The following is a 10,612-nucleotide window of genomic DNA, read 5'->3' as shown; positions in this document are numbered from 1 at the left end:
TTTCTAAATCATTTGCCCGTCGTCGACCTCGTCCCACTCAACTGGTTACGCATATATCGCACTCTCGCCACTTTAACATTTTGCACCCTCCAATCTGCATCACGAGTGGGCTCTCGACACCAAGAAACGTCTAGTGCGGGAACCATACACGATACCGCTCGTTACAACGCAATCACGCAAGAAGAATAGGGCGGAGGATTCTCTCAGGTCTGTTTACGCCTGCCGCCTCAAGCGCATACACTTTCGCTTACCTTGAGTTTCACGTGTTGAACCTCATCGAGGTCATTGAAGCGGAAACCCCTCAGCAGCCGGCTGACGGCATATTCGAGCACCTCTTGTTTCATTGGCCCGCGTGTCTACGCGAAGCTTCATCACTGGGAGATCCGCTTCAATAGAGTTGAAACCGTACCAGTTGGCCATCGATTGGCTCATCACGTTCCCCTCCCGCGCAAAGGAGTCCATCCGTTGGTGGCTGTTGGTCTTTTACGCCTGGATCTAGGACATCCTGTCTACCAAGGACCCTCCGGTCTTATCCGAGGCGCCCATGGCGGCCAAGACTGTCTGTGTCATTGGTAAGTCCGGGTGCATTGTTTTTGCGGGATAACCTGTACCTGTCATGCCCCTGATTCACTCACCAACAACACATTTCTCCATATTCTTGTGCTCGGATTGCCTTTGGGCCATTTGAGAAACTCACAAACTAACACTCCCAACCACTTCGCCAAGGATATGGCCCCTCCGGAGCATGCGCGGCCAAGTACCTGAATGCCGAGCTCGTCCAGGGCGCTGGCCACATCGCGCTCAACCAGGGATACCACCGTTTCAAAGTGACCATCTTCGAGGCCCAGCCACGTCTAGGCGGCCTCTGGCCCAGCTCGCCCACCGACGCCGCAGGACAAGTGCACCCGTTGATGCCGTGCAACCAAAGCCGACACACGGTCCAGTTTTCCGACCTGGCCTGGGAGGACAACGCACCAGAGTTCCCCCGCGCCCACGACGTCGGACGCTACCTCGCCCGGTATGCGGCCACATACCTCCCGGAGCCGGCCGAGGCCGAGGGCAATACGCCCGAGGCGCTGTACAAGCGCGCGCAGGGGACCGTCGAGGTCCACATGAACGCGAGAGTGGTGGGCGTGGAGCCGGTGGCGGTCGCGGCGGGAGGGAGGCCCGGCGAGGCCGGGTGGGACGTCAGAGTGGAGGGAGAGGGCTCGGCGCGGCGGTTCGATGCCGTCGTGATCGCGTCGGGGTTCTTTGGGCGGCCTGATATTGGGCGGGTCGACTTTGGTAAGGCTGGTGTCCCCGTCGTCCCGGCTGGCCAGTACCGGGATGTGGCGTCGCTGCTGGGCGCCAAGGGCAAGACATCGGGCGGCAAGGTCCTGGTGGTTGGAAGCCAGATGTCGGCGTACGAGGTCGCCGGCACCATCTCTAGGGACCTGTCGTCGGCTGTGCACTCGCCCGGTGGCGCTGGCGGGATCGAGAACCCGGAGAAATACCGGGTATACCACGTGTCAAAGAGGCCATCGTGGCTGTTTCCTCTGATCGGCACGGCGACTGTAAGTGAAGTGAAACCCCTTTTCTTTGGCCCACGGCATTGTCGAGGTTCGTTATTGGGTAAGAAAGAAACTGTTTGCTAACTAACATTTTCTTGCTTGACGCCATCCAATTTTAGCCCTCCCACCTACGCCCTCGCTTCCTGCCCGTCGATCTCCCAGCGTACAACCTCTCGCGCAGGCAGCTACCTTTGACCAACAACCAGGGGATTCTTTCCCAAGAGAGGAAGCGAGAGGTCAACTACACCTTCCGGACCGTCCTAGGTGGTGACCAGGGCGACGTCAGCCCTGTCCTCAGAATAACCGACAAGCTAGCGGAGGAAGCACCGTATCTCGCTATGAGCGACACCTACCTCGAGTTCGTCCGCTCTGGGGACATTGTCCATGTGCCAGGGACCGTCACTCGCATTTCGGACCGGTCAGCGTCGGTGAAGAACGCTGGGGAAGAAATCACCCTCGACGACATAGCCGCGGTCGTGTCTGCGACGGGCTGGTCGGTCAAAGACTCGCTCCAGTTCCTTCCGCAGTCGATAAAGGACGTTCTAGAATTCGACGAGGCAGATAACACACATCCGCTGGTGCTCAAATTCCATAACACGCATCACCCGGACGTCGCCAACCTGGGCTTCGTCGGCTTCTACCGTTCGCCATATTGGGGCGTCATTGAGATGCAGTCCCGCTTCCTCGCCAAATATCTCGGCCAGGACTTTCGGCCGCCAGCTGCCGCAAACCCCACAAGTACAGCAGCACCATCCGAGTCAGTCCTCGAGGCCGGCCAAGCTCAAGTCACTGTGCCCCCGCTCGCCATCAGTTTAAAATCAGCGCTAGAAGCAGACGATTGCATGAACAGAGAACGCGCGCTGCGCGTCCACCGCAAAGAACACCCCGAGTCTGCCGCACAATACCCCATGGGCGACTACGCCTGGTTGATGCAAGAGTTCGCGCGCGCACTCGACATAAATATGACTCCTCCCCCAACAGCCACAGAACTGATCCCTCCGGACGGCGACGAGCCCATGAACATCCTGACGCCCTCGCGATACCCCTCCAAGGGCGCGTCGGGCCAGCAGCTCGATGAAATGTCGAAAAATCTGGCTGCGACACGGCGGACGGTCGGCGCGGCTCTCCAGGATGGGCGGTTCGTCGCACGTGCAATTTTTCGCGGACTGCAGGGCGAGTGGGCCATGGACAGAGAAATCACCAGCTTCAACGATCACTACGGCTTTGGCAGTGGGCACTATGTCGGGACGGCATATTTCTACCCGCGCGAGGCGACGAAACGCGGTTTGGACAAGGCCATCGCCGAAGACCCGGCTGCCATGGCTCTCATGCACGAGTACCTGTACAAGGAAGAGGGGGAGTTTACGCCTGTCGGGAGCAGCCAGTCGTTCACGACGTGGCGATACTACGTCTACCGTTACAATGAGGCGACAGACGAGATAACGGTCTGGTTCGTCGACACCAAGGACCAAAAGTCGGTCGACTACTTTTTCCACAAGATTGAGCTCGAGCAGCTCTCGACGCATGATGATGACGAAAGCGGATCGGACGATGAGGATGCCAAGGCACGATCTGCCGCCATGACCGATATAGACTCGCCGGCGCTCGCGATACACGGCATGAGCCTACCCAGCGACGACATGCCGCACTGGAACGCCAAGGGCAGTCACTGGTGCCAGCCTGACCAGTATGACCTCGCGTACAGATTCGAGTTTCGGGCAATACGGATCCCCAGGTTCAGCGTTACGACGTATGTCAAGGGGGAGAAGAAGGACTACAGATCGATTACGTGGTTTGCCCGCAAGGTCCACTCTGCGGGGCAGGAATAGGGGAAGAGCCGTCTCGGTCATTGTTGATTGACTTGTGCTTGCTGCATTGTCACTGGGACAGACACCTCAGCGGTCCTACATGTGTCTTGTTTGGTTTCAGACGCCTAGAGATTGATGTTGATTCACATGGAGGGATTTCCAGCCTCAAGGACCATGCTCTGGTTGTGGTGTTCATGTTCGATTTCCCATGCCCGTTTCAGCCGTCTGGCTTGTAACATTGGAGTTGTTTCAGGACTATTGTTGTATTGCATTTCTGGGTGTTTTATTCTTTTGCACCCTGACCAGAGAGCCGTAGTAATATGAAGCTGAAGAGAGAACCATCTATCTCTATTCCGTACTGACTCCTTTCTTTGGTAGTCCCCGCTGTGAATTGTCTTGTTTTGTTTTCTTCATCACCCAACATTGTAACTGGCTGAGCCTGGCTCAACAATCGCTTCTAGAGCAGCGTCACAAGATCTTTTTTTTTTTCCCCGAGTCCACAAAACTGCCTTAACCACATATGCCATAGTCGGCCTGGCAGTACAGCGGCGTGCAATAGTCGGGCCCGTCTCCACACCATCCATAGTCGGAGCAACACGGCCCATAATTAGTTCCGGTACTGCGTGATAAGATGTTAGTCAGCCTTGTCGTGGTGATTACGGGGAGGGGGCGGGGGGGACAGAAAGAGCTCACCAAGTAAACCTGCCCGCGTCGACGCCACACCTCCCGTCGGTGCTGGCGTTGGACGGCCGCGGAACGCCGGCGCTGCTGGTGCTCGACGACGAGGTGGAGGTGCTGGTCAGCGCCGTCGAAGAAGACGCAGGCGGCGGCAGCGGCGCGGACCCGTCCCCGCACGTGCCGAACGGGCCCCTGCACCCCGCGCCGCAGTATGCGGCCCCGCTGCCGCACCAGTAGTACTCGGAGCAGCAGCTGCCGAACGGCGACCCGGCGCAGGTGGTCGAGTTGCCGCACTGCCCGTTGGTGCTGGCCACGAGGGTCCCGGTCGGGGCGGGCGGCGAGGTCGCGGTTGCCGTCGTGCCGGTGCTGGAAATCGTCGTCGTGCCGGACGTCGTCGTCGGTGGCGGTGCGGGCGCGTCGCCGCACCGCCCGTACTGGACCTGGCACCAGCGCACGTCGCAGTAGTCTGGCTCGTCGCCGCAGTAGCCGTAGTCGGAGCAGCAGAGGTTGTTTGCGCAGCGGCGGTTGCCCCCTGCCGGACCGCACTGGGGCGACACGGCTTGCCGGCGGGAGAGCTGTGCCAAGTCTCGATCGGGGTGGCCGGGAGAACGTTGGATGATGCGCTCGGCGTGGTTGGCGTGTGCCTCCCCGGCCAGCGCGAGTTGTAACATCAAATAGAGCAGCAGGAGCATGCCGGTTGGGGCTGTCGGTGGCATCTTGAAAGGGGGGAATTGTCCGCTGATCTGGAGCGTCTCTAAAGGGATTTTCTTCCGAAGCCACTGCTTTAGAAGCATGGCGACGGTCAGCAGACTTTACATGATCACAGAATATCAGAAATAGCAGGTGTCTCGAGTTATACATGCATACGCTACTCGCAGGCCCGCAACATACTAGCTCGGGTTCGGCTGGTTGTTGCCGATGCCGCGTATCTCTTGCTTCTTGGAGCGATCTTCGCGGGAGATTTTCAGTCTATATGTGAGCAAATGCGGAAAGGCAAGGGGGTCAAATCGCCGGCGCTGGAAAGCGTTGGACAACCGGAAAAAACGGGACAGAACCAAGACCTTTGTGCAGAAGATAAGGAACAAGGTCGCATTTCAAGCGGTCTTTGTGGGAGGGAAGAAAATCAATGTTATGCAGGTACCGGCCTATGACTTGTTTACGCGCAATTTACGGGATATGCGTCGGCTAAATTGCCCACCGGGACTTTTAAAACATGGCTGCGGTTGAAGCCGCTTGTCTACGGAATGAAGAGATTTTCCCTGAATATTATCACTTGATTGTTTTTGGAACACCAGGTACATGGGCAAGTCACATTCCATCTAGCAATAAAATGAGTTGGTGTGCATGTTGCAGCTGATAAAGAATACCACAATGCATACCTACTTGAACATCTTTGTCTTTCTTTCTCCAAGCAAATCAAGATTGGGCTTTTTTCTTATTCCTGTCTGATACCTGGCTCCAGAAAGCCCTGAAAAGGAGTTTTGGCCTCCTACACTTTTTTTTTTTTTTTTTTTTTCTCAAAACGTAGCTAAATCCCTAGATACAAACCCCCACAATGTGGTGAATTGTTCTGTAGTGAAATCTACGCTGATCAATGCTGACATATTGATTATGTATTTTACTATTCAAGCTGCTGTAGCCGAGCCTCACTCAGATCTTCTCCTTGCATTACAAACTGATTTACTGGAGAACCTTTGGAGTCCGCTCGCTTTTAAGCTCCCCAGGAGACGATATTTGTGTCTATGTTTTCGGCCTTGTAATATGCCATGTTACAATACTGATATTTCACTATTCAAGGTCCTAGGTATCTTCGTTCTAAATAATCAAACTGGTCCGTTTAATGACCATGCCTTGTAAAACGGGTCCAGGGTGTCTTGAATTATTGAATGCTGGATAAAAGGGACAGTTTCTGAAATACGGTGGAAATACCGCCTTCAAATAAAACGGTTTTCAAAGGTTTTGACACTGGCTTCACTGGATTAGAGCTTCATACTGGAAGTTATATGAAAAGTCCAGCAAATCTGTGTGTAAAACTCAGTAGTTGTGCTTGTTAATGAAAACAAGAGTTGTCAAGCTGAATGCACGCCCAAATTGACCGGCAATCACTGGTGTGTCTTTGCTGCGGTCAAACGAGTTCTTCTTTTCACTTTCCTCTCAGTATAGAGCCAAACATATTTGCGAATTTGGTCAAACAAAAAACCCAACCGCCCGACAGTCCCAAACATCAGCATCCCAGTAAGTCACATCCTCGCTCATGCTCACCTACACACCAAGCCAATAGCTAACATTCCAGAAATCCAATATGTCGCATCATTCTAGATCATCGACTATTGACTCCAGTGAGTCCAATGAGTCCAATGAGCTATTCCTCGACTGTATCGAAGAAGCTCTCCAAGAGTGTCCCCCGCCACATCCCGAAGTCGCCACCACCGAGGACCCTGTGCTGGCCAGCAAAAGAATTGCTGCAGCAATCCAACTGCAGAATGAGGATCTGCGCCACCTTCTCCATGACGCCCAAGCCAAGGCCCCTGGGGATGAGAAAGCCCCCACCTCGGCCGCAGGGACGAGCCCAAGCCAGGGCAACGTCATGGACAAGTTGAATGCTGAGATCGAGCAGCTGAGCAATACGCTCAAAGCCGCCCGTGCAGACCTTGCCGCGGCCCAGTGGCAGCTACGAGAGGCGGGCCGAGTTCAGACTCAGGCACCAAACACCTTCGAGGCTACGATGACGGAGGTCATCGAGGCAGTCGATAGCAAGTGGCAGGACTACAACTCCCTCGCATCCGTCGCCGACCCGGCCAAAGAGATCAAGCACCTGCGCCAGAGGAACAAGGAGCTTGAAGAGGAAAACAAGAACCTCGACAGGAAGGGCTTCATACCCAAGAGGATGCGCGACCTCGTCAACAAGGTCAATGCGCTCAGGGAGAGAAACTCGGAGCTCACGGACAAGCTCAAGAGGAACGAGAGGTCAAAGGCAGACGTCGACAGGATTGCTGAGCTCGAGGCGGAGATTTCAAAAATCACTCTAGAAAAAGCGGATCTTTTCAAAAAGCAGAAAAGCATCTTTCATCTGTGCAAAGAGCTCAATGAGAACCAGGGCCACAAAGGTGACCTGTCTGAATACAAGATGAATGACATGGTCTTTGAGATGTTTGGGGAGTTTATCAAGCAAAAGATTGCTCAGTACAAGTAAACTCGGACAAAACCTTACGTTTCTACTCTTTTCTACCTCATAGAGCAACTTGAGTTGCGGATAATTTGCGTTCAGCTTAGGTACTTCATGCTTGGAGCAGCATTTCAACGGGGCAGAAGCAAGGCGACAGGCTTGTTAGACACAAAAAATGCTACTTTACAATATGTCACCTCACTTTTTTTGAATTCTAACTCTCGCTTTTGCATGTAAACATAGCAGGTGCAGGTCTAAAACCGCAATGCCCACTGATCGCCCACACCTGGTTCAAAAGTTCAACCTACTGTAATCAAAACGCCTAGCTGTCAATTTCAATGCTAACCTAGCCTGAAGTGATGCAAGCTCATTTCCCCCATGTCTACCCACCCCACCTATAACCAGTTGTACTCTCGATAAGTCCGCTCCAGTGGCGGCTCGGAACTAGTAAGAAGTTTGTACCATCGTAGCCTTCGGGATCTCAAACGCCGGTGACAAAGCGCTGCTCCACGTCATCCTGAGAAAACATTTTGAGAGACCCAATCAACTCCCCAAAAGGGCACACGTCATGGTGCCCTGGATCTATCCAAATGCACTACTGATGGAGCAAAAGCCCAATTTTTCCTGAAGGAAGTACAAAAAAAAAAAAAAAAAAAAAGATTGAGCCTCACAGGCGCAATACTTGTTATCCTTGTATGTCCAGCGGTTGTGGGATTTGTACTCGATTCCGTATGCCGTCTCTGTGCCCTGAAAGTGCCCAAAAAAAGACAGCTGTGACGCTTGGGAAGAGGAATTCATCGACATATCTGAGCTTCTCCTTCGTTATAATGCTCGTCGAGAAGTACCAACTCGCTGACAAGGTCGAATGTGGCAATTAGCTTCATCACTCCCCATGCGACGTGATGGACGTCTGCATGATTGTCCTCGACCCTCCGAAGCTTGAGAGGACATTTTTTCATCTTCGGACTGTTGGCGCTCCTCGCAGATCTTTGCATGGCACGGCCGCGGCCCTGCTTGAAGCGCTCTGACATTGCTGTGCGCACCTCCGAATCAGCCAAACGGGGGAGAGGGCCCCTGATATGGGACTTGTGTGTTATGGATGGGTTGGGGGATCAAAGTACTGTGTGCTCATGCGTAAGCAGTACCAAACGGTGACCCAAGTTGATAAAGTTGTTCCAAGTGTCAACGTGTGCTCAATAGCTTACTTTTTTCTCATTTACGACCGAGTATTTAGCCAGGGCTCGCCGTGTATCCACTGATGGAAAATGTGGCCGTGGGAGGGAAGATCACCTGCGTTGGCTCTAGCTTTGGCGATTGATGTGGCAAGGACGGCCGGTTGGCTTTCTGGTTATGGTTACCCGTATCCCCACAGGATATACCGAGGTTCGAATACTTGTACTGGCCCAGCTGTTGCTGCTTTTGTCTAGGTGCGGCTCTACAGAGCAAGTAACAATACGCGCATCTTCCATAAGTTATATTGCCCCAAACTAGACCGTGACAAAATATCGCGAGTTTTGTGCGGAAACGCCACTACCAGGAAGGCGTCTGTCCGGACCAAGGGTATTCTACCAATGGCAGCTGTGGCCCCAGCACCGGCTTTCTGCTGTGTGGCGGGTCCCTCGGGAAGTGCTGCGTCGAGGCAGGCGTTGTGTTGGTTCACAAGATAAATCATGCGCGCATCCGGAAAAAGGCTTCGAGCCCCAATGACCACTGTTATTTAGCAGTGAGCACAACCGCCACCGTTATAAATACCCTGAGCCCATATCTGCCTGCGGTTCCCAGGCCTGTGACACTTTCTACCCGCCCACCTGTGGCGATAATAACTGCTGCAGAACTGGTCTGCACCGATAATTTGGAACTGCATCCAAAAGCTTCAGAGGATCCTTGTGGCTGGGTTCATTGGGTCAGAGAACAGCGCCAGCAGTGTAATGGGGATTACGCCATGTTCGACTCGTTCCAAGCTACACAACCGTCGTAGGTTTTCACCCTGTTCGGCAGATATCTTCAGCCTTTTATAGCTGCTAGCCTTTTATCCTCGGGCCAGGGACACTGCAGACCTTGAACGTTTCGTTTGCTTTGCCCAATTTGGAGGAAATGTCGACAAAACCACTAAAAGAAATCAAATAATTTTATTTGGAGATGGTGGCCGTTGTCCCCTAGTTACAAATCAGTTTAAAACTATTTCGAACAAACTGTGCTCGAGCTGCAACAATACATTATTTTGGTTAAAAAGGTAACTTTATTTGCTCAACGCAAGCAAAGCTTTCCTGCTTTTCATGTCGTGTCTCGAAACAATTGTTAAAAGTATTAGCAATGTGTGTGTGACGGAGCAGGAAGAGATGCAGAAGCCCGTCCCGTTAACAGACTATTTTTCGCTTATCAGTAAAGGACGTGGTGAGGGACACTTAGAGGTTTCCTCGGAGCCTATTACTAGAAATCGATGGTCAATCCTACACCAATTCCTTCCTTAGGATCCATGTGGAGGTGCTGAAACGTTTGGAAAGGCTGGAACAGTGCTCAAAGCGCTTACGAGCCCTGTGATCAAAGCACGTCAGGTTGAAAAGTACCGCAACTGCATTTAGTGGCTAGACGCCGGAGGGTTGACCTGGGAATCGCATATTTGGCCACGGCCTTCCGGATAGGTTGGCCTCCCGCAACCGCATTCATGGCCCCAGTGGATTCAAATTCAGTATAATTAATTATTAGGGGTGCTGAAGATAACAATAATAACGGCTGCCTTTATGCAGAAGCAAAATCTCGTCCGACTAATTGTACTGTCAAGTGACCCCAGAATGCTGGGCAAACCCGTACGCACAGTGTTATACAGAACTTTTAGTATGATCTATAATATAAATCAAAGCGATAAGTTGGGAACGAAAAATAATCAAGTACGCCACTTCCATTTGAGGACTAAGTGAGCCCAAGCCACCATGTCGCCGTGAAGGGGTCGAAATTCTCCATTATGCGGGCAATTATATTCAGTGAGGCCAGTTCGTATAAAGAACACCCGCGCAAAAAACGCCTTTCGACCAACTCAAGTTCTTATCTTAGTTTACGGGTAGTAGCTTTTCTTCCTCCTCATATCATTCACCCCATAGGCCTTTTTTTCAAATTGCGTACCAGATATTTAAGTCTCCATTCTTCGAACCTTGTCAGGTTGTTCTTTTGACCATGAGTGCTATAAACAGGCTCTACGGACGAAGGGCCTGGCGTGAAATAATCAGCCGAACTGCGTCTGTGGCCAGGTCGGTCATCACTATTGCTCTCCACAACAGTTTTCACGTCCGGTTCCCAGAATTCAGACTCTCCTCCCGTCGTTTTGCTAGGATAGCGGCGTTGAAGCTGGGCACTTTGGCCGTCGCCATAGCCCTTAGCAAGATCGCGGGGCCCATGGTAACAAACCCATGGTG

At 52.8% G+C, this 10,612-nt stretch overlaps 4 protein-coding genes across 4 annotated transcripts; 3 read left to right on the top strand and 1 right to left on the bottom strand.

The window, feature by feature from the left end:
* Positions 1–544: 544 nt before the first annotated feature.
* On the top strand, positions 545–3,379 carry PpBr36_04962 (uncharacterized protein; the record flags this gene model as incomplete). The annotated part of the gene is made up of 3 exons (XM_029892120.1): positions 545–572; positions 727–1,553; positions 1,670–3,379. The coding sequence occupies 3 exons, from the start codon at positions 545–547 to the stop codon at positions 3,377–3,379; spliced, it is 2,565 nt and encodes an 854-aa protein (XP_029749979.1).
* A 489-nt stretch (positions 3,380–3,868) lies between these two features.
* PpBr36_04961 (uncharacterized protein) lies at positions 3,869–4,752 on the bottom strand (the record flags this gene model as incomplete). The annotated part of the gene is made up of 2 exons (XM_029892119.1): positions 3,869–3,977; positions 4,052–4,752. 2 exons carry the CDS (start codon positions 4,750–4,752, stop codon positions 3,869–3,871), a joined length of 810 nt encoding a protein of 269 aa, XP_029749976.1.
* Positions 4,753–6,338: 1,586 nt separating this feature from the next.
* On the top strand, positions 6,339–7,229 carry PpBr36_04960 (uncharacterized protein; the record flags this gene model as incomplete). Its single annotated transcript, XM_029892118.1, has 1 exon — positions 6,339–7,229. One exon carries the CDS (start codon positions 6,339–6,341, stop codon positions 7,227–7,229), a length of 891 nt encoding a protein of 296 aa, XP_029749977.1.
* A 1,552-nt stretch (positions 7,230–8,781) lies between these two features.
* Positions 8,782–9,784, top strand: PpBr36_04959 (uncharacterized protein; the record flags this gene model as incomplete). The annotated part of the gene is made up of 4 exons (XM_029892117.1): positions 8,782–9,176; positions 9,247–9,435; positions 9,460–9,613; positions 9,674–9,784. Coding segments are annotated over 4 exons (849 nt in total), but the record flags the coding sequence as incomplete, so codon positions are not given.
* Between the last annotated feature and the right edge of the window lie 828 nt (positions 9,785–10,612).

The sequence above is a fragment of the Pyricularia pennisetigena genome, chromosome 6 (genome assembly GCF_004337985.1).
Source record: "Pyricularia pennisetigena strain Br36 chromosome 6, whole genome shotgun sequence".
NCBI lineage: Eukaryota > Fungi > Ascomycota > Sordariomycetes > Magnaporthales > Pyriculariaceae > Pyricularia > Pyricularia pennisetigena.
The sequence above is the reverse complement of the archived record's forward strand: the minus strand, read 5'-3'. Positions and strand labels throughout refer to the sequence as shown.